The sequence below is a fragment of the Scardinius erythrophthalmus genome (genome assembly GCF_964197995.2).
Source record: "Scardinius erythrophthalmus genome assembly, chromosome: 5".
In the NCBI taxonomy this organism is placed as follows: Eukaryota; Metazoa; Chordata; class Actinopteri; order Cypriniformes; family Leuciscidae; genus Scardinius; species Scardinius erythrophthalmus.
In genome coordinates, this window is record NC_138225.1 from 8,401,366 (window position 1) to 8,427,121 (window position 25,756).

General features: G+C 36.9%; 1 protein-coding gene across 2 annotated transcripts in view; it reads right to left on the bottom strand.

The window, feature by feature from the left end:
- The window catches only part of nos1 (nitric oxide synthase 1 (neuronal)), a 59,530-nt gene that overhangs the window by 12,603 nt on the left and 21,171 nt on the right, over positions 1–25,756 (bottom strand). For both annotated transcript variants that reach the window (XM_081364813.1, XM_081364812.1), the window contains exons 5-21: positions 19,672–19,817; positions 19,300–19,462; positions 18,848–18,939; positions 16,817–16,958; positions 16,281–16,420; positions 14,611–14,785; positions 13,786–13,887; positions 11,765–11,959; positions 10,524–10,609; positions 9,396–9,540; positions 6,975–7,079; positions 6,647–6,705; positions 6,354–6,470; positions 4,952–5,126; positions 3,565–3,703; positions 3,004–3,082; positions 2,271–2,464 (exon numbers count right to left, since the gene is read on the bottom strand). In XM_081364813.1, the coding sequence (XP_081220939.1) occupies positions 2,271–2,464; positions 3,004–3,082; positions 3,565–3,703; positions 4,952–5,126; positions 6,354–6,470; positions 6,647–6,705; positions 6,975–7,079; positions 9,396–9,540; positions 10,524–10,609; positions 11,765–11,959; positions 13,786–13,887; positions 14,611–14,785; positions 16,281–16,420; positions 16,817–16,958; positions 18,848–18,939; positions 19,300–19,462; positions 19,672–19,817 (2,254 nt within the window). The remainder of the gene's footprint in view (positions 1–2,270; positions 2,465–3,003; positions 3,083–3,564; positions 3,704–4,951; positions 5,127–6,353; positions 6,471–6,646; positions 6,706–6,974; positions 7,080–9,395; positions 9,541–10,523; positions 10,610–11,764; positions 11,960–13,785; positions 13,888–14,610; positions 14,786–16,280; positions 16,421–16,816; positions 16,959–18,847; positions 18,940–19,299; positions 19,463–19,671; positions 19,818–25,756) is intronic.

A 25,756-nucleotide genomic window follows, 5' to 3' on the forward strand; every position in this document is an offset into this window, starting at 1 on the left:
CAATGCAGGCTTCAATGAGACCACATCTGTAATGACTGTCAGATCAAGAAGAAAGAGTTGCAGCAACCTCATATTCCCTCTGTAAAGGTCACTGGCCAGTTATCAGTCATCCTGACATATTTCTCAACAAGGAATAGTGAGAAATCTCACTTGAGCTAACCATTTAAAAGACACAGATAATAAGGTCCTATATGATAGGTCAGTACCACCAAAAACACACAGTATCTCTTTAACACCTTAAAAAAAAGGGGCATCTTTCATTTCCATGTTATTGTGCCTTAAGCATCCAGAGTGATATTTCTTAAACAAAAAAAACATTTGCTCTGTTTATGCATATTACTGTACTTCAAAGCCCTATTAATAGGGACAGTATGAAGATGAAAAGCAAATACATAGGGCAACAAAAAAAAAATAAAAAAAAAATTGGCCAAGCCCAAAATGGCTAAACACTAAGTTTTTAATTGTCTTAACCACAAATTATTAGTCAGGAAATTAGCAAAATTTAAGCAAATGCATTACTTAAAAAGCCATTGACATCAAAGACAGAATTAATATGGGAAGTTGTGTGTTGAGTGATGAATCACAATGAAACATGAGTTGCTTAACTAAAGAAGAATGATAAAATGTTGGTTTGTTTTCAATAAGTCAACTGCAGAGACCACCAAGAAGTGGCTTGAGAAAAAGTCCACCAGGATCATGTTTTGGCTGGTCAGAGTCCAGATCTACACCCTATAGTGAATCTTTGGTCTCACATTAAACTCATATTAACTGTGAGGCATTTTTAACTACTCATGAACTGTTTGAAGCCATTAACATTGAGTGGAAAAACAGTGACTCTTCTTCCTGTAAAAAGCTGTCAATAAGTTGGGGAAGGCTATTCTGTGCCACAGTTAAAGTTACTTTATCTACAGTTATTTGTGCAATTCCTGCCCAGTGATATTTGATTAAAATGGTTGAGACCATTTTTGGCTTGTCTCATTTTTTTTGGCCCAGGTGTGTAGTTTCAATGCAAGACAACTGTAAAATAATCATACGTTTACATTTCATGCACAGAGACAAGATAAATAACCTTATGATGAGGAAAAACTTCAACAAAAGAGAACAAACAGAATGAAACGGCTCAAGTGGGGAAATGGGACAGCGCCTCTAGCACAAGAGATGAAACCCTAATAGATATGTGATTGAAAGCACATCATTTGGCATCAAAAATGGTTTTGATTCAGTCAGATTTGCAACGGAATCAAAGAATAGCGTGCCAGCATCAAAATCTTTCCCTGCGCGCAAGTTAATCCCAAGATTGTCTATCTATTCTAAAGATCTCTGTCACAGATTATAAAGAATACAAAGCAAATAAATCCTGCATTCATTCTTTAACATTATATGTAGATATTAAGTTGTCATGTGGTATCTAAATTATGTTTTACAATTGATTCATAATTTCTGACAACTGCAATTCAGTATGCAAATGTTTACACGCACACTGCACTGATAACTACCAAGGCTCAGCTTATTATATACCCCTAACAATGCAAGAGAATTTCATTTACATAAAATGTATTGTTCAATGTATTAATTGAATAGGCCATCATAACGCCAGTAAAGTTAAAGCAAAAACACTTTGTCATTTTTAACTATTTAAAAAGATACATTTACATGCATGCACACTTTACACATTGTCAGGTTAAGGATGAGTTTGTGAACGCAAATGTATTGTAAATGATATCAGCAGCGCATACATTTCAAGGAGTGAATTGTATAAATTTATAGACCCTCAGAATATACTACAGGATCTGTTTTAAGTATGGTATCCTGATGGATATTAGTGTTATTGTAAGTGATATGATTGAAAGCTAGCTCACTCTACAGTAAGTGTGACATGATCAGCACTATGGACCAAGTTACCCTGATCCTTGAGTCATCATGAACACCAGAACACCTGAAGAACACACTGTTCGGCAGACAATGGCATATTGAGAAAGCCTTTCCTCTGTGTTCAAAGGGAAAAAATGTTTGATTGGGGGGGCTGGCAGACTTATTTGGACTTATATGGTCATTTCAGATCATTTTTTTTTTATGTAGATTCTGTCATTTTCCATTAGATACCAAAGCAGAAGTTTGAAAGACAAGTTATTTTGGTAAGTTAAAATGCTTTGAAGCTAGACTGTTATTCTAGAAATTCAATATGATTTCTTTACATTTTGGTTTAGTGTCAGATATTTGCATGTTTTTATTATGACAAGAAAAAACATTTGCATGCATTTCATAGTTACCCAATGCTGTGTTTCTTTCCTCTAAGAACTCCACTTTCACTATTTGATTGACAGGTGGTGCATCTTCCAGTTTTTCGATAAGAGTTGTAACTAGATCTTCGTTGTTTCCGGGGTAAACGCCTAAATGGTCACCAGGCAAGTATTTCAGGTTCTCGTGGTTGTTGGCATCAAGACGCACAAATATAGTCGATCGGCTGATAGACAGGAAGTGAGAAAACATTGTAATACGAAACAGTTGTAGTCATTATTTAAGAGATTAGAAAAGATATATTCATACACAAAGCAATTCGCGAAGCTTTTGCAAGAATAGGCTGAAATGAAGTGAAATTGCAAAGCATTTTATCTGCCATTTTTTTTACATTTTACAGTAACATTAACAACTCAAGGCTTTCAAGGAAATATCAAGGCCTAGAAGGAAATGTGTTTTTTCTTATTGATTTTCTTAACTTTTTTTAGGGTTCAAAAAACAATTGCAACAATGTAGCAATAGCATTTAATAATATTATTTTGAAAAACTCAGTTTAAACCTATCCAAATACACCAATCCTCCTCAATAGATTTATATAATTGAAAAGAGCAAAAGCTTCTCAGAAAATGCAGATGGCAACAATTACCGAGGAAGGATTGGCAACCAATTTAAGGCAAAACTCAGTCAAGGGTAATGTGAAAGACTTTCATGACAATGTAATTCTGAGAAATAAAAAAAATGGACAGAATATTAGCAAAAACATACTTCGATCTGGCACTTTGTAGGTTCTGTCTCAGCAGAAATTTGGCCCCGTAAACTTTCTTCTTATGGATGCTGTAAAGTGCTGAGAGTGGATACAAAAACCAATCAACAGTTAAAAACTTGCTGCGTGAAATCAAAAATCAAAATCATTTAGCGGCCCAACAACTTGATTTGCTATAAAACTCATGAAGGAGCCGAGCCGCCCGTTTAAAGATCATTTAGAGGACTTTAGATGCAATAGTAAAAAAAGTAGGTGACAAAGGAAATCAGATGGAAGCCTTAAATGCATTGTTTACACTTTAATCAATTGAATAAGGAAGTGTTTACAATCCTCTGGGTAATGCTAACACGGCGCTGAGATAATCCGTATCAAGCTAATGAGCCACTAAAATGGCAGTCCCTTCTAGAGTCAGTTGGCATGCGTCATAAATTTTGAGGCAAATAAAAAGAGCTTTGCCATTCACAGGGGAAGACTTTAAGTATCATTTAATTTGATAAAAGCTTATTGGCTTTCTGAAATGAGTCATCCCTTAATAAATGGAAGGTACCAGAGCAGTAACGTACCTTGCGTTAGCATCGGTGCCTCCACCGTGTATGTCATCCGGAACTTGCTTTTCTTCCAGCTGCGATCGTTACAATTCAATGAATCGTTCGCTTTCTCGATATTAACGTCGTCGCCGACACAGAAAACGTCACAAGCCGCCTGGGACAAAAAGGATTAAAAAGGATCAAAACTGATTCTTGGCAACTTTTTATGATGTATAATGAACATAAAGCATATGTACAAGTGCAGTGCAAGAAATATACACGGTAAATCTTTTTTTAGGCTTAAAAATGTCAAAATAATAATAACATAAAAAATAATCTAAATTAAATGTTTTTTATTTAACCCTGTAAAGCCAGATATATGAAATAATACAAATAATAAAAAAGTAAAAAAAATGGAAAAGGTCCATTTCAAGTTCCATAAAACAAAGTTTGCATGTGTGTGTTTTTGTGGAGTATCATATTTGATACATCATTTTATTTATGGTTCATATAGTATGATATAGGAGAATATGGAGTTCGCTTTCAAGGAAAAAAAAAACTCAATTTTATTCAGAAGCCCAAACCAAGCAAAAATATTCAATTTAGAGCAGTTGCGGATATTATACGGCCAAAAAGTAGAATGAATACTTTATAGTTTATACTAAAAGGTCTTTCTAACTAAAAGTTAATTCTAAAACTTAATATTCAACAATATTAAAGCTGTTCTATGAACTGAGCTTTTATTTTTGCAGAACTGCTTAATAGATGAAAAGAGAACTAATAATTGATGATCTTTACAACAGAACTGAATCAACTTCAGCTGAACATCAGGCAAATGCATAATTTTCCTGTTCACTTGCTTTGAAATAATCTGTATTGTATAAAAGCGCTATAGAAATGAAGGTGACTTGACTTGAAAAAGAATCTATCAATCAGAGGGCAGAAGGTATGCAAGTAAACAGGTTATTAATAAAAGCTGATCATGTTAATCATTCAGAGGCCTTAGAAATTTGCGTATTAAATATGATACAGTAGCTTTTATATGGTTAAGTAAAAAATGAATATGACTGAATCAACTGGACGACTAAATAGATCTTTGAAAGAATAACTGTCCCCAACATTTTTGCCATTATTTACTTTTGTTACAAAAATGTATATTAAAAATTTATTATTTATTTATTTTCTCTTCAAATAAACAATCATTGATTGTTAAGCCCCAAAAAAGCCCCATAAAAGTAGTCTATACTACTTGTGCAGAATGTCATACATTTTGGGTTGTTCCTCACACAAAGCTGTTGTAAGTAACTGCAAATGTATCACATTCTTCAGTGTAGTTAATTTTTTTGTCAAAAGCAATGATAAACAAAAACAAACGGTACATTTAAGGTAGTGACTGCAGCCCACAGTTTGCTTAGGGCAATACCTTGAAGACCTTCTTGGCCCATGTTCTGAAGGATTCCTCTTGGCCGCAGAGTTCGTCTCCCTCTCCCATGCGCATAATTCGTTCCCCACCAAGCTCTTCGAACAGCGTGTCCACTGCGTGGGCAAACGCACAGAAGTGTGGGTATGCCCGAGAGCCAAGGCCAAACACAGAGAATCTGTATGGGTGAAACGGAGTGTTGAAAACACTTGAAGCACAAGAACACAAACAACAATAACACACACACACACAAAAAGATACGCCATATATACAAAACCAAGTGTATTATAAGAGTGGGATGGTTGTGGACATCAGGCCAAAGGCTGTGAGCTTTGATCCTGAAACTATGAAAATTCAAGGCTAGAGTGGATGTTATGTTACGCAAGCATGTGCACACACATGCAAAGACAAGTAAAAAGTGTGAAATTTCTTTTGATTGCTTTAGGATGGAATTTCTTTTCAAAACTAAATTTCTTTTATGCTTTTTGTATTTTAGTTTTGAAGAAACTCTTGGATTTTTAAGTTACAGACACCAGAAGAAACGCACACACTTACATAATAGGATAATGTCACCACAAAGTTGGAGATAGATATATATAGGCACAAAAAATATATATATATATATTTATTTATTTAAATCTAACATATGTATCCTAAAAAGGATATATATGTTAGATATGAGTTAGATAAATATACCACAATGCAAACATTTAAATAAAAAAATATTTAACAAAATATGTTTTGCATTAAAAAAACCCACAATGAAGCATATTTCCCAAGAGAGAAATAAAAAAGAAACTATAGGAAAATAAGTATATTAATTTTATGAAATGTAGGCCTATTTAAGGACCATTAAGATTTTTTATTTTCATTTTCAGAACATTTTCCCTTAATAACGTAATCATTTGTGTAAAATAAATCAATTAAAGAATGAAAGTACAATAAATACAAGCATGAGTTTTTGAATGCAAATGTACTGTACAATAAATACAATGCAAATGTACAGTACAATAAATAATCTCATGATCAATAAATACTTAAATACAATTTAAAAATATAGAATTGTTTCTTACATTTCAGTTATGAGAATGTAATAGTGCTTAATTGGGCTTTTTAATGCAAAAATATGTTTTTCATTGCATTGCATAATTCATATAACATCCTAAAAAGCCTAAACAAATCTTAAAATATGTCAGTGCCATTGTTTTGTCTCAAGATGCAAAGCAGAAATGTTTTTTTTTCTAAGGCACATTTATAAAAGCTATAAGCATTTAAGTAAATGTCATCATTTAACTAAGGCCTAATCCTGGCTTAATCTAAACCCTGTCTGTGAAACCAGGCCTAAAAGTTTTTCTAAAGTATACACATCAAATCTACACAAATTCATATACAGGCACCACAGTACCTGACATTAGCAAGTGGTCCAGTGCTCTCAAAGTTGGCTTTGGTTTCAGGTTCGTCGCTGGAGGATTTGCGGGTATCAGAATATGAAGAAACGCTGTTAAAACGCACTTTGTACGTCCTGAGAGAGAGAGAGAGAGAGAAAGAGAGAGATTCCTTTGTGCATTTATGTGAATGGTGTGTGAACTGAAACACTGAAAAAATATTAATTATGGGAAAGCAGATTGGTGGGAGGATGAGAAGAAAATCACTCGCTTGAGTCTCCACTCGCGCACACACACACACACACACACTCACTTTCTGTCCTCTACGCTGGTGGTGGGATGTCTCATCTCCATCAGAGCCGCACCAAATTTCTGTAGCACGGAAAAGGGGAGAAAGAGAAACAGGAGAGAAGTTACGGGCCCTTCCCACGCATGTTCACAATCACAAATTCAACCAGGACCTGCCAGCATACTGCAGGTTCTCCATTGTACAGTGTATGTGTGAAGTCCTTTATCATCATGATGAGCACATTCTGTTGTGTTGTGAAGTGTTGACAATTTGATTCAAAGCAGAAGAAAATGATTGATGTGCTCAGTGAAACACTAGCGCATTAAAGCAAACTTGTGCTTTAATAACTCACCTCTCCATTTTCAGGAGGGTCTCCATTGCCGAACGTGCTTGTCACCACTAACACAAGGGTCTCGTGTTCCAAGTCGACTGTGTCGTATTCATCCATGGACGTCACCTACAGGATCATATAACACCGCATTATAGACATCACACAATGCTGCTATATGTACACTACCAGTCAAAAGTTTTGGGTTGGTAAGATTTTTTATGTTTTTTAAAGACGTCTCTTCTGCTCACCAAGGCTGCACTTAATTGATTAAAAATACAAAACACAGTATTATTGTTAAATATAATGACAATTTAAAATAACTGTTTTCTATTTTAATATCATTTAAAATGTAATTTATTCCTGTGATCAAAGCTGAATTTTCAGCATCATTACTCCAGTCTTCAGAGTATCAATGCTGAAAAAAAAAGAAAATGCAGGATTCTCTGATGAATAGATAGTTCAAATGAACAGTATTTATTTGAAATCTAATCTTTTGTAACATTATAAACGACTTTACTGTCACTTTTGATCAATTTAATTCATCCTTGATGAAGTATTGATTTATTTTATTTATTTCCCACAAAAAAAAAATCAAATAAAAATTCTTACTGACCCCAAACTTTTGAACGGTAGTGTTTAATGTTACAAAAGCTTCCTATTCAAAGAATCCTGTATAAAAATGTAAATAACTGTTTTCAACATTGATAATAGTGAGAAATGTTTCTTGAGCATCAAATCATATTAGAATGATATCTGAAGGATCATGTGACACTGAAGACTGGAGTAATGATGCTGAAAATTCAGCTTTGATCACAGGAATAAATTACACTCTGCTATATATTCACGTAGAAAATAGCACTTTTTACATCGGAATAATATTTCACAATATTACTGTTTTTTTTTGTTTTTGTTTTTTTTTTATAAAATAAATGCAGCCTTGGTGAGCAGAAGAGACTTATTTTAAAAACATTACAAATCTTACCGATCCAAAACTTTTGACTGGTAGTGTACATGATATCATGACCTCAGTAAACATCATCCATCTAAATAGTTATATAAGTACTATTGTTGTGTTTTATGCTACTTTTCTAAGAGAGAGGAGAGAAGACATTACAGTAACACTTTACAAAGGTCACACTTTTGTTTTTAACTGCATTATTTAACATGAGCTAACAATTAAAAAGTGCTACTGAAATTACATTGGGGAGAGTCAGGGTTGTCAGCAATCATGTAATCTAGTTACTAGTACTCTTTGTGAGTGCTTCCTCCACTAGACATGACCATTTTGATGTGATTGGTTTTTCTGTCTCATTTGTGAGCCAGGAGCAAAAGTTTGGCTATTAGATCAGCGTTCGGAGAGATTTTAAGCAAAGTTTTCGAGTGTGAAAAATCACACAATGTGCATCAAGAATGGGAGGCACGTTATCTCTTGATCCTGACGTACCGCCAAAAGGGGTGTAGCGGTAATGAACAGTTCGTACGGCGCCTAACGAGCAGCTAATGCGCCATGATACAATTAACAGAGTCGACGCATCAGTGCGTGTGGCAGGGCAAACGCCTTCAGGACATGCAGAAAGAGAGAGGAGCCGTATGTCTGCGTCATCTGCATGTAAATCACGTAATAACAAGCGCACATGAACAAGATTGATTATTCTGCTAGATTATAAAAATAACTTTGCATTTAAATGCTATCCCAAGGCTAAACACTTGGACTCAATACGCTTGTTTTAGATGTCACATAGCTTGGAGTGTAACGTGATCTTAACTTTACCTACAGATCAATGCCTGGGTGCAATGATTCTTGACGTTTCATGGCACTGGAGCAAAAGAAATTGTGAGCAAAAGACATTTGCGTAAGCTCTCGCATAGCACGCTTTGGTGTGAAAATGGCTCTCTCACTCTGCAATGTGTAGCCTCGAATCGGAAGAGAGATTTTGGTGGTGAAACTAAGGGGATATGCGGATATACATGTCTTGCGTCAATATTCTTTGTGATTTTGTTTAGATCAATGTTCACGTGCAAATCCACTGGAGGCATTGATTTTGGATGAGCCTCCTGGCTCCCCTTCGTTGGAATAAACTCCCACTCCATAAACAGTCCCCTACACTACGCAGTTTTCGCTCCTCCCTTAAAACTCATCTTTTCACCCTAGGCCATCCCACTGCGTATCCTAGCCCCTAACCCCCGGTCAGGACTCTGCTTGCTTGCCCAAACCTGCCATAGCCTCTGTTCTCACTGTAGCACCTTCGTACGTACTCACCCTTGATCAATAAACGTACCTTCTTCCTTCAGCCTTTTCTTTTCAATGTACCACTTATTTATATTTATATAGCGCCTTTAACCAAGGCGCTGAACAATTTTTAAACTAAGTAAATAAATAAATGGGAAGGGTTTTAAGAATCACGCACAGATGTCAATCTATTATAAGCCCGTCATTCTTACCTTGGCATCAAACGCGTGCTTGAAAATCTCACAGAGCGTTTTTGCATAGTCCTGCGATTTCCCAGTTTCTGTGGCGAACAAGATGGTGGCTTTGACTCTCTTGGCCATGGCCTGCCCCATGAGTTTGGCGGAGAATTTCACAGCCCTGCAAGTCGCACACAAACATGTCAGTCGCAGATATGTCAATTTCAATATGTCATTGCTGTATATAGCGCTTTATGCAAAATACATTATTTCAAAGCAGCTTCACAATAGTAAACAAGTAAATAACAGAAATTCTAATTCTGATGTAAAACAGTTCTAAAAAGAGAATAGTGTCATTATTCAACTCAAGTCAGGGTTGATTCAGTTCAGTTCAATAACTTTGTAAAGTTAATAAATTATTAAACAAGTTTATTCCAGCTATCATCAGCTCTACAGAAGACAATAGCGCCGTTATTCAGCTTGAGTAAGTTCAGTGTTGCTTCAATTCAGTTTAAAACAGTGTCCGTGTTTATAAGGATAAAAATTATAAGCTTAGTGTCATCCTCAAGCTCAATTCAGTTAGGGTTAGAGTTAGTTTTGTTCTCATTCGATAGTGTCAGTGTAGTCAAATCGATAATATTTCTGAATATTTCGTGTCTTTTTCCTGGGTTACGGGTTATAATGTCAGCAAGGATGAATTGTGACAATGTGCATCGCAATTCCTGAATATTATCTCTTAGCGAGAGTTTAACACACTGACAGACCCTTTCCCCTTATTTCCGAGACCACACAATCACATAAACGTAGCTACTTATATCCTGTGGGCAATTACTGTAATAGCACAGAGGCTGAACGTTAAAGAGACGCTGAAGGAAACCTGATTACACCTGAGTGTGATTCAGTGAGTTAAACTCTCACAATTCTGAGCCATTTCAGCATTATTGTGAGGAAAATACACTGGAAAGCACTCTTAAAAAGCCATCAACACAAACACTTGCTGAGGTTCCCAAGCAATGGGTAAAACATACAACAAAAGGTTGGCAAAGGTTTGGAGCGCTGCAGATGGCTGACCTCGGAAGCATCATACGAGTTTAACTCAACATACACTTTGCGCTCAAGACAAAAACAAACTGTGCGTAGGTCTTGAGCTCTTCACCCACTCACTTGGCAAGTTTCTTGAATCCAATCGCTCTTTTCTTTGTGGGTGTTCCATTCACTCCTTTCCACACGTGAGTGTTCCATGGGTCAGACTGGACAGAGAGAGAGAGAGAGAGAGAGAGAGAGAGAGAGAGAGAGAGAGAGAGAGAGAGAGAGAGAGAGAGAGAGAGAGAGAGAGAGAGAGAGAGAGAGAGAGAGAGAGAGAGAGAGAGAGAATTGAATTTAAGAAATGAATTGAATTGAATGAGAGAGAGAGAGAGAGACACACACAAGTGATTGTAATACAAGAAAAGAAACAAGTTTGTATTTTTCAATGTCTGGTTTCAATCATCAATGGGTTATTTTTAATGGGTTTTTGGTTAAATGGCTGAATAAGGTCTGTGGTTCACACAAACAAGATATTTTCACGTCTATTCCACGACATAAAATACATCAGTAATACCCCACTCATGATTTTTTTTTTTTAAGCTTTCATGTATCTTGCAAACAAGTGGCTAAATGGGACAGAGGTTGGCGAGACATTAAACGTCATCACGCCGAACAGGTAAACTCATCTACTCACTTGTCCACTATTACAGCCTTATTGTGTTTATACTCGCAAACTATTCTAACTCAAACTTTCCAAGATGTCGAATTTAAACAAAGATTGAAAGATTTGTCGGAAGCTTAGTGGTGGTTACGTTGAAGTCATGTGACAGTAGTGTAGTTTATAGCATAACATTAGCTTTTACATCTGCTGATTGCATTAGGCTTCAAAATTCCAAAAGATGTGTTCATTTGTGAAGATTATCTTGATGAACAGAATGTGTAAGAATCATAAACTTTTGATTTAAACGTCGGTTTTACCATATCAGTTCGAGCCCGAGTCAGTGCATGCAGTCTTCCTGACATGTCGACAACACAAATCTACCTCTTCCAGGCCTCAGCTACAACTACAGTGTTTGAGGGTCAAAGCAGACGTCATTCACGGGCAGCCAATGAAAACCATAGGCTGGCATTATGCAAATATGTTACAAATCTACGTAGGTTCGAGCACGAAGTAAGACTAGAATTACTGATGACTTGTATCAGACAGTTCGGAATCGGTTCTTTCTTTTGCAGACATTTTACATTCACAAATATCTATATTACTCACTACATGAAAGGTAATATCTGAAATAGGGGGCAATTTAATGCTTATGTTAAGTATGATTTTACAAACAATCAATCAAAATATTGCTATGACTTCAACTGGACAAAAGACTTACCTGGTACTCAAAGGAAGGCGTTAGGCGATAGTTGAGCATTTCCTGATGGAAAACAGGTGTAATGCTGCCTGACATGGGTGGCACTATCCAAACCCAGTCACCCGGGCAGCCTCCCCTCACTCTGTACTCATTCTCCATGTGCTTCATGAAGGACTCAGTGGCCGAGTGATGGTCTACTATGGTAACCTTTGACATCTATAAAAGGAAAAATTGGAAAGAGTGAGGCTGCTTGCATCCTGGCTGGGGAAAAAAAAACTGCTCTGAAAAGGCTAAAACTAAGATTATATTCAGTTTGTGAAGCTTGTGCAATGACTTCAGCTGAATAATGGCACTATTGTCTTTTTAGAGCTGCTTTACAGCAGAATTCAACTCTTGTTCATATTATTGATCATTATTTTCATGTCTATCAATGCAAAGCTGCTTTGAAACAATCTGTATTGTATGAAGTGCTATGTAAATAAAGGTGACTTGACTTGAATCATCCAGTATGGTATTTCTGTTTAAGCTGGTAATCTAATATCATGCAAAAACAAAACATAATGCTGACCAACAATGTAAAAACTGATTCTTAAATGAAAAATAGTGAAAAATAAAAGAGGCACATGTTAGTTTTTGGGTTTACTTTGTATTCTAAAGCGCCTGTTTTTAAAAGTATTTTGTCTTTTACTATAATATACAATTATCAGATGTTCAGTAATAGAATCATGAAGTAAAATGCAATAAAATGCCAATGCTTGACAAAAGAAATCATGTCCATAGTATTGCCCAATCCCAAAATGATGCAGTACGAACAGTAATAATGCCCATAATTTTGTGCATTCGTGGACATGATTATTTTCAAATGTGTTTTAGATAGCTTGTAATGCTTAATGCAGCATGTTGACGCAAGTCAATACAACCGGCTATTAAATCCTCAGATTGGCTTGTACTGCAGCAATTCTAGTTTTCCAAGTAGATTTAATTGTTATCTGTCATTGTTTTGACTCCATCCGCAATTACGAAAGATAAGAAACCGAACACGGTTACTTACTAACATCTAATTAGTTTATCAGTGTTTAAACCGTACAGTAAAAGCCTTTTTAGCAAGGAATAAGGACTTGTGGGTAAACAAACTGCAGGGGGTGTGTAATAAATATCAATAAACATGCTCCTTCAGTCACAGGAGCTTTCAGTTAAATGTCCAAGGTGCTTAACTCCAATAAATAGAACAGAAGGGATTCAGCCTTTTGATTTGTGAAAGCCGGTTAATGTTTTGTCTGCTCGCACGAGTCTCTATGAATGCTGTATAAATGCGAATGCAGGGATTTGCTTTTAGCCTCTTGGGGAAGCTGTGTAAAGAGATAGACTGAAAAAATGTGATACAGGCAAATATAAGTAAACGTGACTGAAAATAAGAATGAGTGTAAGATTATATGTGGGTGAACCTCACACAGCTTGTCAAAAACATGTCTGGGTTGTGTTTGACAACAAAATCAAAAGAAAAAAAATGTGTTAGAAATTATATTTTGTATAAAGACGATGAAGTCTATTTTTAGGGGCTTTTTAAACGTTGTGACTTTTATATGACATGTTTTTACAAAGTAAAACATTTAAATTGCGGTAGTATTTCCTGCACTGCTTTTAAATTATACTGATTTTATTTATTTTTTAAACGATATACTGTAGATATATATGTATAGGTGAATATATATGTGTGTGTGTGTGTGTGTGTGTGTGTGTGTGTGTGTGTGTGTGTTAATTTAGTATCACTGAAATACTGAGATACTAGTTATATTAATATAACCATTTTTAATTTTTCTATTTTAATTTTTCATAGTAATTTTGTTGTGTATTTTTGACATTTAAAATTTAAAATTTAAAAAGATGTCTATTTAATTTTTTAGTTGTTTTAGTACATCAAGAAAGAGCCACATTGTCCAAACTCTAAATGATCCTAAAATAGGCTGTATTTTCTTCACGATTTTAAATATGATTCTGACATGTTTTCATGAGATTCATCCGTCCATGTGTGTTCATCCTACCTGGAAGCTATAAAGGACTGCGATGTTGATCTCCACCAGTGCCTGGTCCTTCCACAGGGATGAAGTCTTCCTCGTGTCCAGCCCCATCATTGTAGCTACTTCCTGAAATGGAGGAAATTAATCATACTGTACAGGGAGACTATTCATACTGTATTCTCTCTGGATCTGAACCGAGGTTAATAGAACTGCCACTCGTGATCTGCCTCTATAGATCTGAAAGATCTGGCAAGCAAGACCAGCAAGACTCTCTAAAAATAAATTTCCAGTCAAAACTTTGGACACACTTGATATGAGTATGTATTTCTCATGATCTACATTTTTATAAATTAGTTTTGGAGACAAATATAAAATCATTGATTTTCAGGTGATTTTAATCATTCACATGAAATTGAGTGAATGATTAAAGATGTTCTTTTTTTTATATTTATTTTTATATGTGGTAAACAGTTGGTATGGTATTGGCTCATTGTCTTTTAGAATTTATTTCATAATACAATGGAAATGTGGAGGAGAGATTATAAAACTGAATGAGCATTAAAACTTTATGAATGAAAGCAGCATGTTTGTTAATTAAAATCTGCTTAAGAGCAATTCAAAAAAGGATAAACAATGTGTAATATACCATATAATTAAATGAATCCATTATAATGAATGATAAAACACAAACATGTCTTTCCTAATTTCCTGCTGGGGTACAATATCTAATTCATATGATTATGAACTAATGTTAATAAACGAATGTAATGCAGTTTGGGTTCGAAAGTGTGATTTTCTGAGAGATTCTCAGTGGTGCAGAGGTGCTTTATGGCTGTCTGGTTAGGGTACCTCAAGTATGTTGTATCGAGAGCTGTCGCAGAAGTCTCGGACACCGATCTCGGTCCCCATGTACCAGCCGCTGAAGGGGCAGGCGGTGAACTCCAGTCCTCCGACCTCTAACAGCATGCTTGACACGGCAGGAAGGCCGTACCACTTTAGATTCAGCTCCTTAAACCATTCAAACCTAGACGGACACAGACAGGAGGGTGGACAATATTAAACCCAGCACAGAGAGAAAAGTTACATGCAGCAAAAGGTTCTTGGGGTTTATTTGCATAAGATAATGCAGTCAGCAGAATATCTTGGCATATGCAGATGTACACCATTAAGCTTGGAGAGTATACCACTTAGAGTTTAGCATAATTTCTCTGTAAGCAAATGCAAAAACATAGTAAGCACCGCCAAAACTGTCATTATCTCTAAACCAGCACCTGCAGGTGTCTCAGGTGTTGTGCTAAAAGGCAAATTTCACCTGTCTGTTATAAAAGCAGAATGGCTGATCTACCCAGAAGTATTCACACAATTATTGCGTTAAATATTGCAGTGATCGAGTCCATTATTGTCACAGCATAATACCAGCAATGTTCCCGCAAACAAAACCATATGCAAATGCATCTCCTCCATTTAGATATGTTTGTTTGGCTGGTCAATTCCTTTGAGCATTTTGGGGAAAACTGTCAACAATGGGCATTGTATCAATGCGAACGTTGAGTGCTGAAAAGTTCTAACTGTCTCGTAATGGTAGTATTTCTAGCAGTGCTTCAGATTTCCTCAGAAGGTTTGATTTGTGAGCATTTGACTTTATAATGTCAAAATTGCTCGCATATAAAAACCTCCCACACATTTTAAATCACAGGAACACTGCGGGTATAAAACAAGCATATTTTAACCGAACTTCAACACATAATTCAAGGTTTACTCCTAAAGAATGGCCCAATCACAATATGTGTTGTTGACATGGTCATTTTAACTTGTGCTAGAAAAGTCTAGTGGTTTATTTCACATTTGCAAGTGGGCAGAAGAGAACGTTTTGTTTTACTTAGTCACTAGAACATGTAGCTGACTTGTAATTACTTATTTTATTGATATTGTTCATAATTTTCATTCAATTTAATTGCAAAATTCTATTAAGAACCTTTTTCCACAATGAAAAGGTTCCATGGATGTTAAATGTTCTTCATTGAACCATAAATGCCAATAAAGAACTTTTATTTTTAAGTGTTTGATGACAAGTTTAACTTCATCTGCATGACTTATGAGATCTCAGGACCCAAGTATCCGATCACCTCTGACACACATCAGTGTCAAACTGACAGCATTAAACTATCAAACTGAGGCAGGATCTGGAAAAAGGGCAAGTTTTATGCCAAATTAGCCCACGTTCCTGAATGTACGTGCATAAGAGGCACTCTCCCAGCTTGAGGTCTCTGTTGCTATGCATCCTGAAGCTCTGCACATTACAGCCTCTCTGATTTGTGATTTCCCTTTGGTATGTACTGTATGACGCATTACCATATTCTGGGTTGATGGACATTTTAGATGCAAAGAATTTAAGCACTGAAGTGATTCAAACATGTTCCTACACAACAATGTTCCTACATGTGTTTGATGATCATCAAACAGACTGCCCCCCCCCCCCCAAAAAAAAAAAACTCTACAATATGATTGGTTCTTCTTACTTTGGATGTAAGATGGGAACCTCAAGTACAAGATCATCAGGAATCTCAAAAAGCTCAGGATCATTCCCATTGGCTTGGAGAAGAAGGGGCAAAACATCAAACCGGCTTTTTGGAGCTTTCCATCCTTGCTGTATACAGATCTGCAAGTCAAACAAATAAGAATAGAACTTCTATAGGACCATCTAACAGAGTAACAAAACAAATTCCTGCTGTAAAATCCAAGTTTAAAACTGTTAACTGACCATATTGCACCAGCTGATAATTTATTTAGCTCAGCTAGAAAACAGCTATGTTCCGAAATACATATGGCACTGCCCTAAAACAACTCAAACACAATTAATAATAAATAATAAATAAATAATAAATGTAATAAATCCCAATAATGATAAGAAATACCCATGATGCCACAAAAAAAGTCTTGTATGAATCAGTTATTATTGTTTGTACTGGTAACATGCTTCAATCAATTTGTCAGTAGGATGCTTTTGTGATGCCTGTGACAATCAAAGCTACTGCAGAATAGCTTCCCATCTCACCTCTGTAAGCTCCACGGAAGCTGGATCTCCAAGAATTGATCCATCAGGCTGCTTGTAGCCTGCGTACCGGATCAACTGGTTGTTCCACACCCGGAAGTCATGATTCACGTCTGTCCTCTGGGGGAAGATGGTAATCGCCGATCTACACATCAGAGACAAGAGAGCATTGGGGTAAAGCTGAGATCCCTCTGGTGGATTTACAGCTCTAATTCTCTAATTCAGGCCGTTTTACAGACTCCATTAAACTTTTTTTACAGATATGTCAAAGTTTATAACATCTTAATGTCTTCATGTCTTATAGTTGCATTTAACTGATTAAAGCAGAGCATTAATATTGTTTACAATGTGCCTATGTACTGTATATATGAGGGTAAATTTGTAATGTTTGTATTTATGTGTGTAACGGAGGCAAGCTAGTAAGAGCTGTGTGGGTAAACCTCACTCCCCTGATCTCAAGAGGCGCACTAGCGACAGACACTAAGAGGATGCAGTCTTAAGTGTCCTTGTTAGCGTGCCTGCCTCCCATGCCAGAAACGCTGGTTTGAATCCTGCTCGAAGCAGGGCGAGTTGAACCTGAGGGGTTTAATTGGTGCCGTGACCCAGATGGGAGTGAGGTTTAGGCGAGTAGAACCAGAGCAGTTTCATGTTGGTAAAGCTGGATATGCTTATATATATCCAACTTTATATAAAAAGGCGTGCAATAATAATTTTGTTACAGTAGAAACAAATCATGCAGACGAGATTTGCTATATAGTAAATATAGCTTTACATGAGTATACTGCATGTATGCGGACAACATTGAATGTACCAACTTTAAATAGCTTTATACTGCTGTTAGCTTTGAGGTCATACTAATGCACTTCACAATGAAGAATTTTACAGTAATTCTCTTCTGGAAAATAGATTGATAATTCATTTTGTTAGGATGGACATTTAAAAAAAAAATCCATCAAAATGCTGCCATTGAGATAAACAGGAATGCTAATAAATACTGAACTGAAAGACCAACTGAAAAACAAAAATCTGGTTTGCAAGCTAGTTTCCTAGCTAACAGAGTTTAGGAAACTAGCTGACAACCCAGCAAAAAAAAAGCTTTGTCAGGCTGGAAGACCATCCTAAAGACTAAGACCAAAACATTTAACTGTACTATTTAGTTAGCTATATTAGCAGGATAATGAATAAATCAGCTTTACCCTGCTGAAAAACAACATTGGCTGGTTTGCTAATCTTCACAGTGTTTTTTTTTTTCAGCAGGGTAAAGCTAATTATTTAGCATTACCATCCTGATAATAGTAATTATATAGTAGAATTATAGAGTTTATCATTTTAAGTGCTTTTGAAATCAAACTACCCAATATGTTTCATAAGCAAAAAGAAACGTGCTTCACTGCTGAAAATACATGGCATGGCATTGACGTCACTTTGGGGCTCCAACAGTGTTGAGGTGCCTTTCCTTGTTTACTGACTTCAACAGTATGCTAAGAGCGCAAAGTGTCAGTCCAACTAATCTAAATAACAAGTTCCGTCACTCACGAAATACGACTCTGGAGGAAATTTGGGTCACCAGCCTGTTTGCAAAAGCGCAGAGAAGCTTTTCTTGCGCCTTGATTTGTTTATGTGCAGAAAAAGAGTGTAGGAGACCTCTGACGTTTATTCTGGCAGGTCTTGATGATGTAAGAAGCAAGCGTGGGGGCTTTTGAATGTATAACAGCGTTTCCTCTCTTCTTGTTTTAATTTTCCCTTTTCCTCACCCCTCTCTCTCACTCTCTCAGGCTCTAATCATTCTGTTAGACTGACGCTAATTAAACAGAACAGATAGTAAGTGTCGTGTATGATTAGCTTTGTAACGTGGCAGCGGTGCCAGCGCTCGGCAATGCTGTGGCAGGTGCTGTACTGAGGGCTGTGGAACAAGGTGACAAAGAGAGAATGGGAACACACACTTTGACAGGGAAGGAGGCAAGTCGCAAAGAAAAGGAGACGCAGAAAAAAGACAGGAAGAGAAAGGAGCTGGTGAAAAACGACCACACTAACCTGAGGTTTCCTTTGTTGGTGGCATATTTGATGTGGTTGCAGATGTAATTAAACATTCCGTGAGCGGTTGTGCAGTCTCGAGCGTCAAACACCTCAGCAAAGAGAAACTTGCTTTTTAGGACACAATCTTTTTTCTATTATCACTGCATTTCAATAGGTATCACATTGTTATAGCTCTAGATGAGATGAAGGGAATGGTATATTGCATTTCTGGAAATACATTTGATATTAGACTAATCTGGAAATAGACATTAAACATAGTTAGATTTACATTTAATGTTTGTATAATGGAAATTTAATGTAATTTGCTTAAGTATGGCATGCTTCTGGAAAAGAAATGACAATTTTCAGGTTAAGACTAGGGACTGGGTTTGGTCAATGGTTGTTTGATAGTAATGTTGTTCGAGAACCATCCAGGGTTCTAGGACGAGAATTAAAAACTAGCTCAATACCTGTAATTTGGACCACTGGATCCGTCCCACACAGCGAGCTGCATTTCTCCATGCGTGTTTGGCCCCATATATTAGCTCGGTGTCTTTCAACTGATATGTTCCAGAAGTTTCAATCTCTTTTTTGACCTCTTCTAGCCGGTCAACATGAGCCTTTGAGCCGCATCTGTTCAGAAAAAAACCCAAACAATTAAAGGTGCATTTATAAGAAAATTACTACAATTAACAAGGAAAGTTATGTTGCATAAAAAAAATCTAAAAATCCCTAAAACAAGATGTATATTAGAGATTTGTTTTTGGATAGTATATCTTGAAATAAGTGTGTGTAAGGATGTTCACATATTTGTATGTATTACATTTAAGTTGTTCTCCTACCTTTTGATTGATGTAAAGTACTGGTCAATGAAATCTGTTGCAAGTGGTAGCAGTTCGTCTTTTCTTCGGACTTCACCTGGTTTGCGACTGTGCTGGTTTGGCGTCATAATAGAGCCTATACAAACACGCTCGGTGCAGATCGGAACCTGCTAAGAAAAAGCAACTAGTACAGTAAGAAAACTGAGTGTGCAAATTCAAACATGCTACATCACTCACAGAAATGTGCTACAGTTTGTATTGTGCCTGTCTCACACATATTGTGTCCATGGGAGTTTAACTGCAACAGCAGGCAAAAGTTGAGACGCCTTTTCTGCAGTGTAACAGAAATGCAGCTCTATACAGAAAATAAGGTGATTTCTGGGTGAGCACATCAAGTACTTCCTTTAATTGCCACTATAAATAAAATGTCATGAAATTTAAGTTACATAAGCAGCAAATTTACATCCAAATGGTATTATTTAGCTACATACACAGCTTGTTTTTTTAGGTTGCTGCCTTTATTTAAAAAATGCATACATGAATATATTTCAGTTACGACAACTCTCAATAGTTTTAACATGTTAATGAATATGGCAATAAATTTGGTCTTGGTTGACTAGATCTGCTATGCTGCTGAGCAAGTATAGACTTTTTTACCATAGATACACAGACAAGCTGCTGTGAGCATGAAAGATATGCTGCTGCTGCATAAATAGACACAAATTCCATAGCAGATCTAGGCAGGTGGAGCTGGGGGAGGTGGAGGGGTTCAGAGGAACTCAGATAGCATGCAGCAGGATTAGTTTATAGCAAACAATGAACTAGACTATTTAAATGTTGAGCAAGCTACTCATTGGCTGCAGGGACAGCAGAGTGTGGTAATGATGTGATTGCTTAAGGACCTATCAGCCTGCACCAGCTAGAGTTTCATGATTCTAATATACAAAATCAGTCTTAATTGATAATCTGGTAGTGAAAATAGGTACATTTTTGGATTTTTGCAAAAATGTCGGTAGGGGCACGTTTTTCCATGTTGCTTCTTACACATTGCAACTTGTTAAAATGGTTACAGAAATGAAAAAGGCAAATGTTATGTGTCACTCACATGCTGCAAAACGTAGCAAACATGCAATAGGGCCCTTTTAAAGGTAGTGAATATCATATTCTAATGAAATATTGCGCATGTGAAACAAACACACAGAGCTACAGCATTTCTTTTATGTGCGTTTCATGAGCCTATTAATTGAAAATGTATGAAAAACATATTGCTAAGTGATAAGTTGCAGGCTTCATCAGAGCTTGATAAGAAGAAGCAAAGAGACAAACGGAAGTCGCTCATTGCCTTGAGGAAAATACTCATATGGTCACTATAATCAGATTAGGTTTGAAGTGCACTGTCACTTTCTGTAGCTGCTAATATGTTCACTGGATTAGGGGTGGAAAGACAGAGCTGAAAAATAACAACAAGCCTGTCCAAAGCTAGAGCTGTTTAATTAAGGACTGACTTGTTTTTATGTCCCAAACTGCCCTTTCAGTCTGGTGAAGCATTTAAACCATTGACCCATAACGTTCAACAGTTTCAGAGTAGCCAGCCCAAAATAAACCAAAGTTTAAAGCAAGTCAGTTCACTAGGTGGCCAACGTGGTATCACCCTCGTGATTACTGTATGAGCTCACGTCATAAACAAAAATTAGCAGTCCAACCAAAAATGCATGGTGTCTACCAAATAATAATTAATGTGCATAAAGCAAACCACAAAGGGTGAGTTATTATTTTTCTATTAATGTACTATAAGATGCCTAATATTCCTATTCCTAATATTATTGAAATACTGTACAGCGCTGAAATGAAACATTATGTAAAATGGTTCACTAACCACAATAGAAGGTTCATTAAAGGGGTTCCATGATGCCCTTTTACAAAGTCTTGATTTTGTTTGTGGGTTGTATTAGAATATGTTTCATGCTTCATTGTTCAAAAAACATTATTTTTCACATATTTTTCATTATTACAGCGCCTCTCTTCCAAGTCTGGCTCAAACGTGCCGTTTAGTTCCTGTTTCGATGAAGCCCCTCCTTCCGAAATGTGCTGTGATTGTTTAGCTGGCCCAGTGTGTTATGATTGGCACCGCTAAGCGTGTGTTCGGGAAAGTCCCACCCCTCCATAATAGCGAGTTCTGCTCTGGTGTAAATAATTAAGGATGGCATCAATTTCAAACCAATTCGAGCCTAATTCAGACCCCGACAATGTTAACGAAAAGAACGGATTGTGCAGAACTGATTTTTTTTGTAATTTTCTTATGGATTACACTGCTATCACCATTTAATCATAATGGTCAGAGAACTCTGGTAAAACAAACAGTAATCGATCACAAAATCATGGACAATTTTCCTAAGGGGCGGTGAACAGTCTTGCAAGAGCTTACAAAAGATACAGTGAACACTACATCAATGCTGTAACGTTAGCTAGCAGGCAAGCAGAGGCAAAGCTTTGCCCCTTTGTTTACATCATAGCAACTACATAAAACTGTTAATGGAAAACACAACAACAAATAAGACACCGCAGCTCAATCAGGTCTCACCAACTTTTTTTTGCGATTACCTTGGGTGGAGATTATTTAAATGAATAACGTTGTGATTCACAAGATCCTGAAAAAAACGCAATGTTGTCCAAACGAGCCGTTTGTTGTAGTTCTTGGAAAGTGAATTCTGTTAAATAAAATATCTCCCTTTGGAGTGGACTTTGAGCTTTGTAACCTTGCAGATCTTTTTTATGCTCAAACAGCAACATTACAGACTAACTTAGGTTGAAAAAGTGAGAAGCATAATAGGACCCCTCAAAAAAAAAAAATGGTGTAGAAACAAATTTTACTCAGAAATTGCTAGAACATTAACTAAAGAAATGTCAAGTAACACATTGGGCCCCATCATACAACCGGCGCAATGAGGCGCTAGGCTCGACGCTAGTGTTTTTTGCTAGTTTCAGCCCGACGCAGTTATCATTTTCACGTCCTGCGCCACGTTGTTTAAATACCAAACGCATTTGCGCCTATCTGTTCACCCATGGGCTGCTGGTTTGAAAACGATTTGTTCAGGCAAATTGTTGGCGCATTGCTATTTTGAGGCAACTGAAATAGACCGTAATATAATTTTTTTTGTTATTTAAAGAGCGTGTTAGTAATGTGCGCCTATAGGCGGGTCAACACCGCGTGTACACTCTGCTTATTACACACACAGGGATGCGCAGCAGCACACAAACATGGCAAATATTAAAAATAAAAGGATTACAATGTAAAAGATTAATATTGTGTAAAATGAAGATATGGTGGAATCCGGCTTGTCCCGTAGATGGTCTGCTTGTGCGCTTTAGCAGATTCGTTTGCTCTCAGGAGACGCATTTAGTTTTTCCGTTTGCAAATTGTGCCATATAAATAGCGTTTATTGCAAGTTACGCCCAAAACACACCCATTACTCATTAAGAGAATAGGGACAACCCTTTTAGACCATGCGCTGGGTGTGCTAGCAAAAGCGTTAAACTAGCAAAAGTGGATTCAGACACGACCTAATTGCACTTGCTTTAGACCATACGCTTAGATCATTAAAATAGGGCCCATTGAATTACACATGAAATTTTGAAGCAGAAAAACTGCAATAGTATGTAAAATTTACAGTTTTCTGCTGTATCATCCTACATCATCCTCCAACAACCATACTGAATGTTTCAATTTCTTCTATTAATTAAATTTTTCTCCTACCCTTATGCTGTCTCTAAACTAACTCAGGGTACGATGACCATTACTTGCCCCAGCGCAGTATAACTTACCCATTTATCATATCATGTGGCATGTACTGGGACACATGTGTGACTAACCAAACAAGCACTGATGGCGCTTATCATAAGAATGTTAAAAATAAAATAAGCCTTTCATTAGTTTCTTCGCATTCACCCACCATAAGGGACTGTGAATGCAGTCTTGCAGCTGTCACATTCTGTAGAGTTGGAGATTCAACCCAAAAATCCTTCAGAATGTGATATATTATAAATTATACCATCTCTAATTAGCATCAATTAGCATGCAAAGCCATCCTCTCATGAAAGTGCGCAGAACTTCATAACCCCCTCTTGGACGGATGATTCAGATTTAGAGAGATGTTGAGAGTTCTGCAAACATGTTGTCGTACAGACTTATGTGTACAGTGGAAGGCAAAAGCTAATTTTAAACCTCAGTTTGTTCACAACATATGGATTCTATTCACCTTTTTCCTCACTTCTCCGTGGGGAGCGCCATAGCGGCGAGTGACTTCCGATAAGATGCTCTCAACTTCCGTTTAGTAACTGTCAGCTAGACGACGTTACTGGTGATGGCAAATAGTGGAGGCTTTGGTATAATTTGTGCCGTTAAAGGCTGTCACAACAGCTACAGAAAGCTAAAATAACTTGTTACGACCACAAGCCAACAACAAGAGCGGAATGTAAATGCCCAAAACCATTTAAATTGCACAGGATGCCATCCGACGACGAGGGCAAAAGACAATGGCTCGCAGCACTTCATTTGAAATTACCACCCCATAACATCCATGTATGCCCATTCCACTTTGTGGACAGACAACCAACAATGGAAAATCCATATCCTGAACTTTTACTTGGATATGATCGTCCATTAACGAAGAAGAGTAGACGACGAACTGAGTGGGGGTTCAATCTTCAGCTGGCTGGCCATTTGACTGCTTTAATTGGGATAAAATTCTCTAAAACAACAATCATACAAAAGAATAAATGCATGAGATGACATTCATAAAAATAAAATGTATGTCCTTGCAATGAGAGTGACAGACAACGCGTTATACTCGCAGTTCAACCGCGACTGGCTAGATTGAGCATCCAGCAAAGCGTCAGTAAGCAACCAGTCGTGATCACGGCCATTTGACTTCTTTAATTGGGATAACCGGCCCCAAAACATCAATCATACAAAACAATAAATGCATGAGATTATATTCATAAAAAGAAAACAATTTATTTCCTTGCAGTGAGAGTGACAGACAACGCGTTATACTCGCAGTTCAACCGCGGCTGGCTAGACTGAGTGTCCAGCAAAGCGTCAGTAAGCAACCAGTCGTGATCACGGCCATTTGACTGCTTTAATTGGGATAACCGGCCCCAAACCATCAATCATACAAAAGAACATAATCATATCAACAGATACATATTAAATGAGCTAGAGAAGGTGGAACACAAATCACAAAAACTGCCAAAAATAAATGGTTTCTGAAACTTGCCAAGGCAGACTGCCAGCCAGCCACTGACAAGGTCACGTGACATGCCAGAATCAGACTGCCAACTGCCAGCCAGCCACTGACAGGTCATGTGACATGCCAGTGGCGGCAAGCCAGCTGAAGATTGAACCCCTCCTGACGAGCTTGTCCGGAGGAAGGTGAGAATATTCATTAACATTATTTACAAGGCTAACGTGCGGGTCCGCACAATTAATCGAAATGTGGCTTATGATACGGACACAGTGTTTTCAGTACCAAGTTCTCATGATGTGTGCTTAAACGTCTTTAAGAAACCAGCGTTTCCTTCAGCAGTGTAGCATAAGTGTGTTCATTTAACAAATTACTCTTTAGCATTGGCTCTTTAAATGAACCATTCTGACTCCCACACTCATGTGTTATAGTGTTTTGATTCAGTATGACGAATCTTTTAAATGAGTCAACTTCACGCTCGCAATGTTTAACAAAATAATACATATCAGTAATTGTTTATAAGCTCATTACGGTATGCAGGAAAAACCTCAGCATTTGGTCCTTTGTACGTGCCATTTAAAAGTGTATTAGTGCTAAACTAAAATTCTGCATGATTTTATTCTAAAATATATTAATTTATTATTGACTAACTTTTTTTTATTGTATACAATAAAAAAAAAAAAAAAACTCACTCTTTTCGAAATAGAAAATATAATGACCAAAGCTAATTATAGATATGGTTATAATGGTTTGTCTGTTTTTACAGGAGCTGGTGTTTACCAAGAGCACACTGTAATGGACGAAGAAGAGAGTCTTGCATCTGCCCCCAGCCCCATGCAATCAAATGTTGATGACCATGGCTG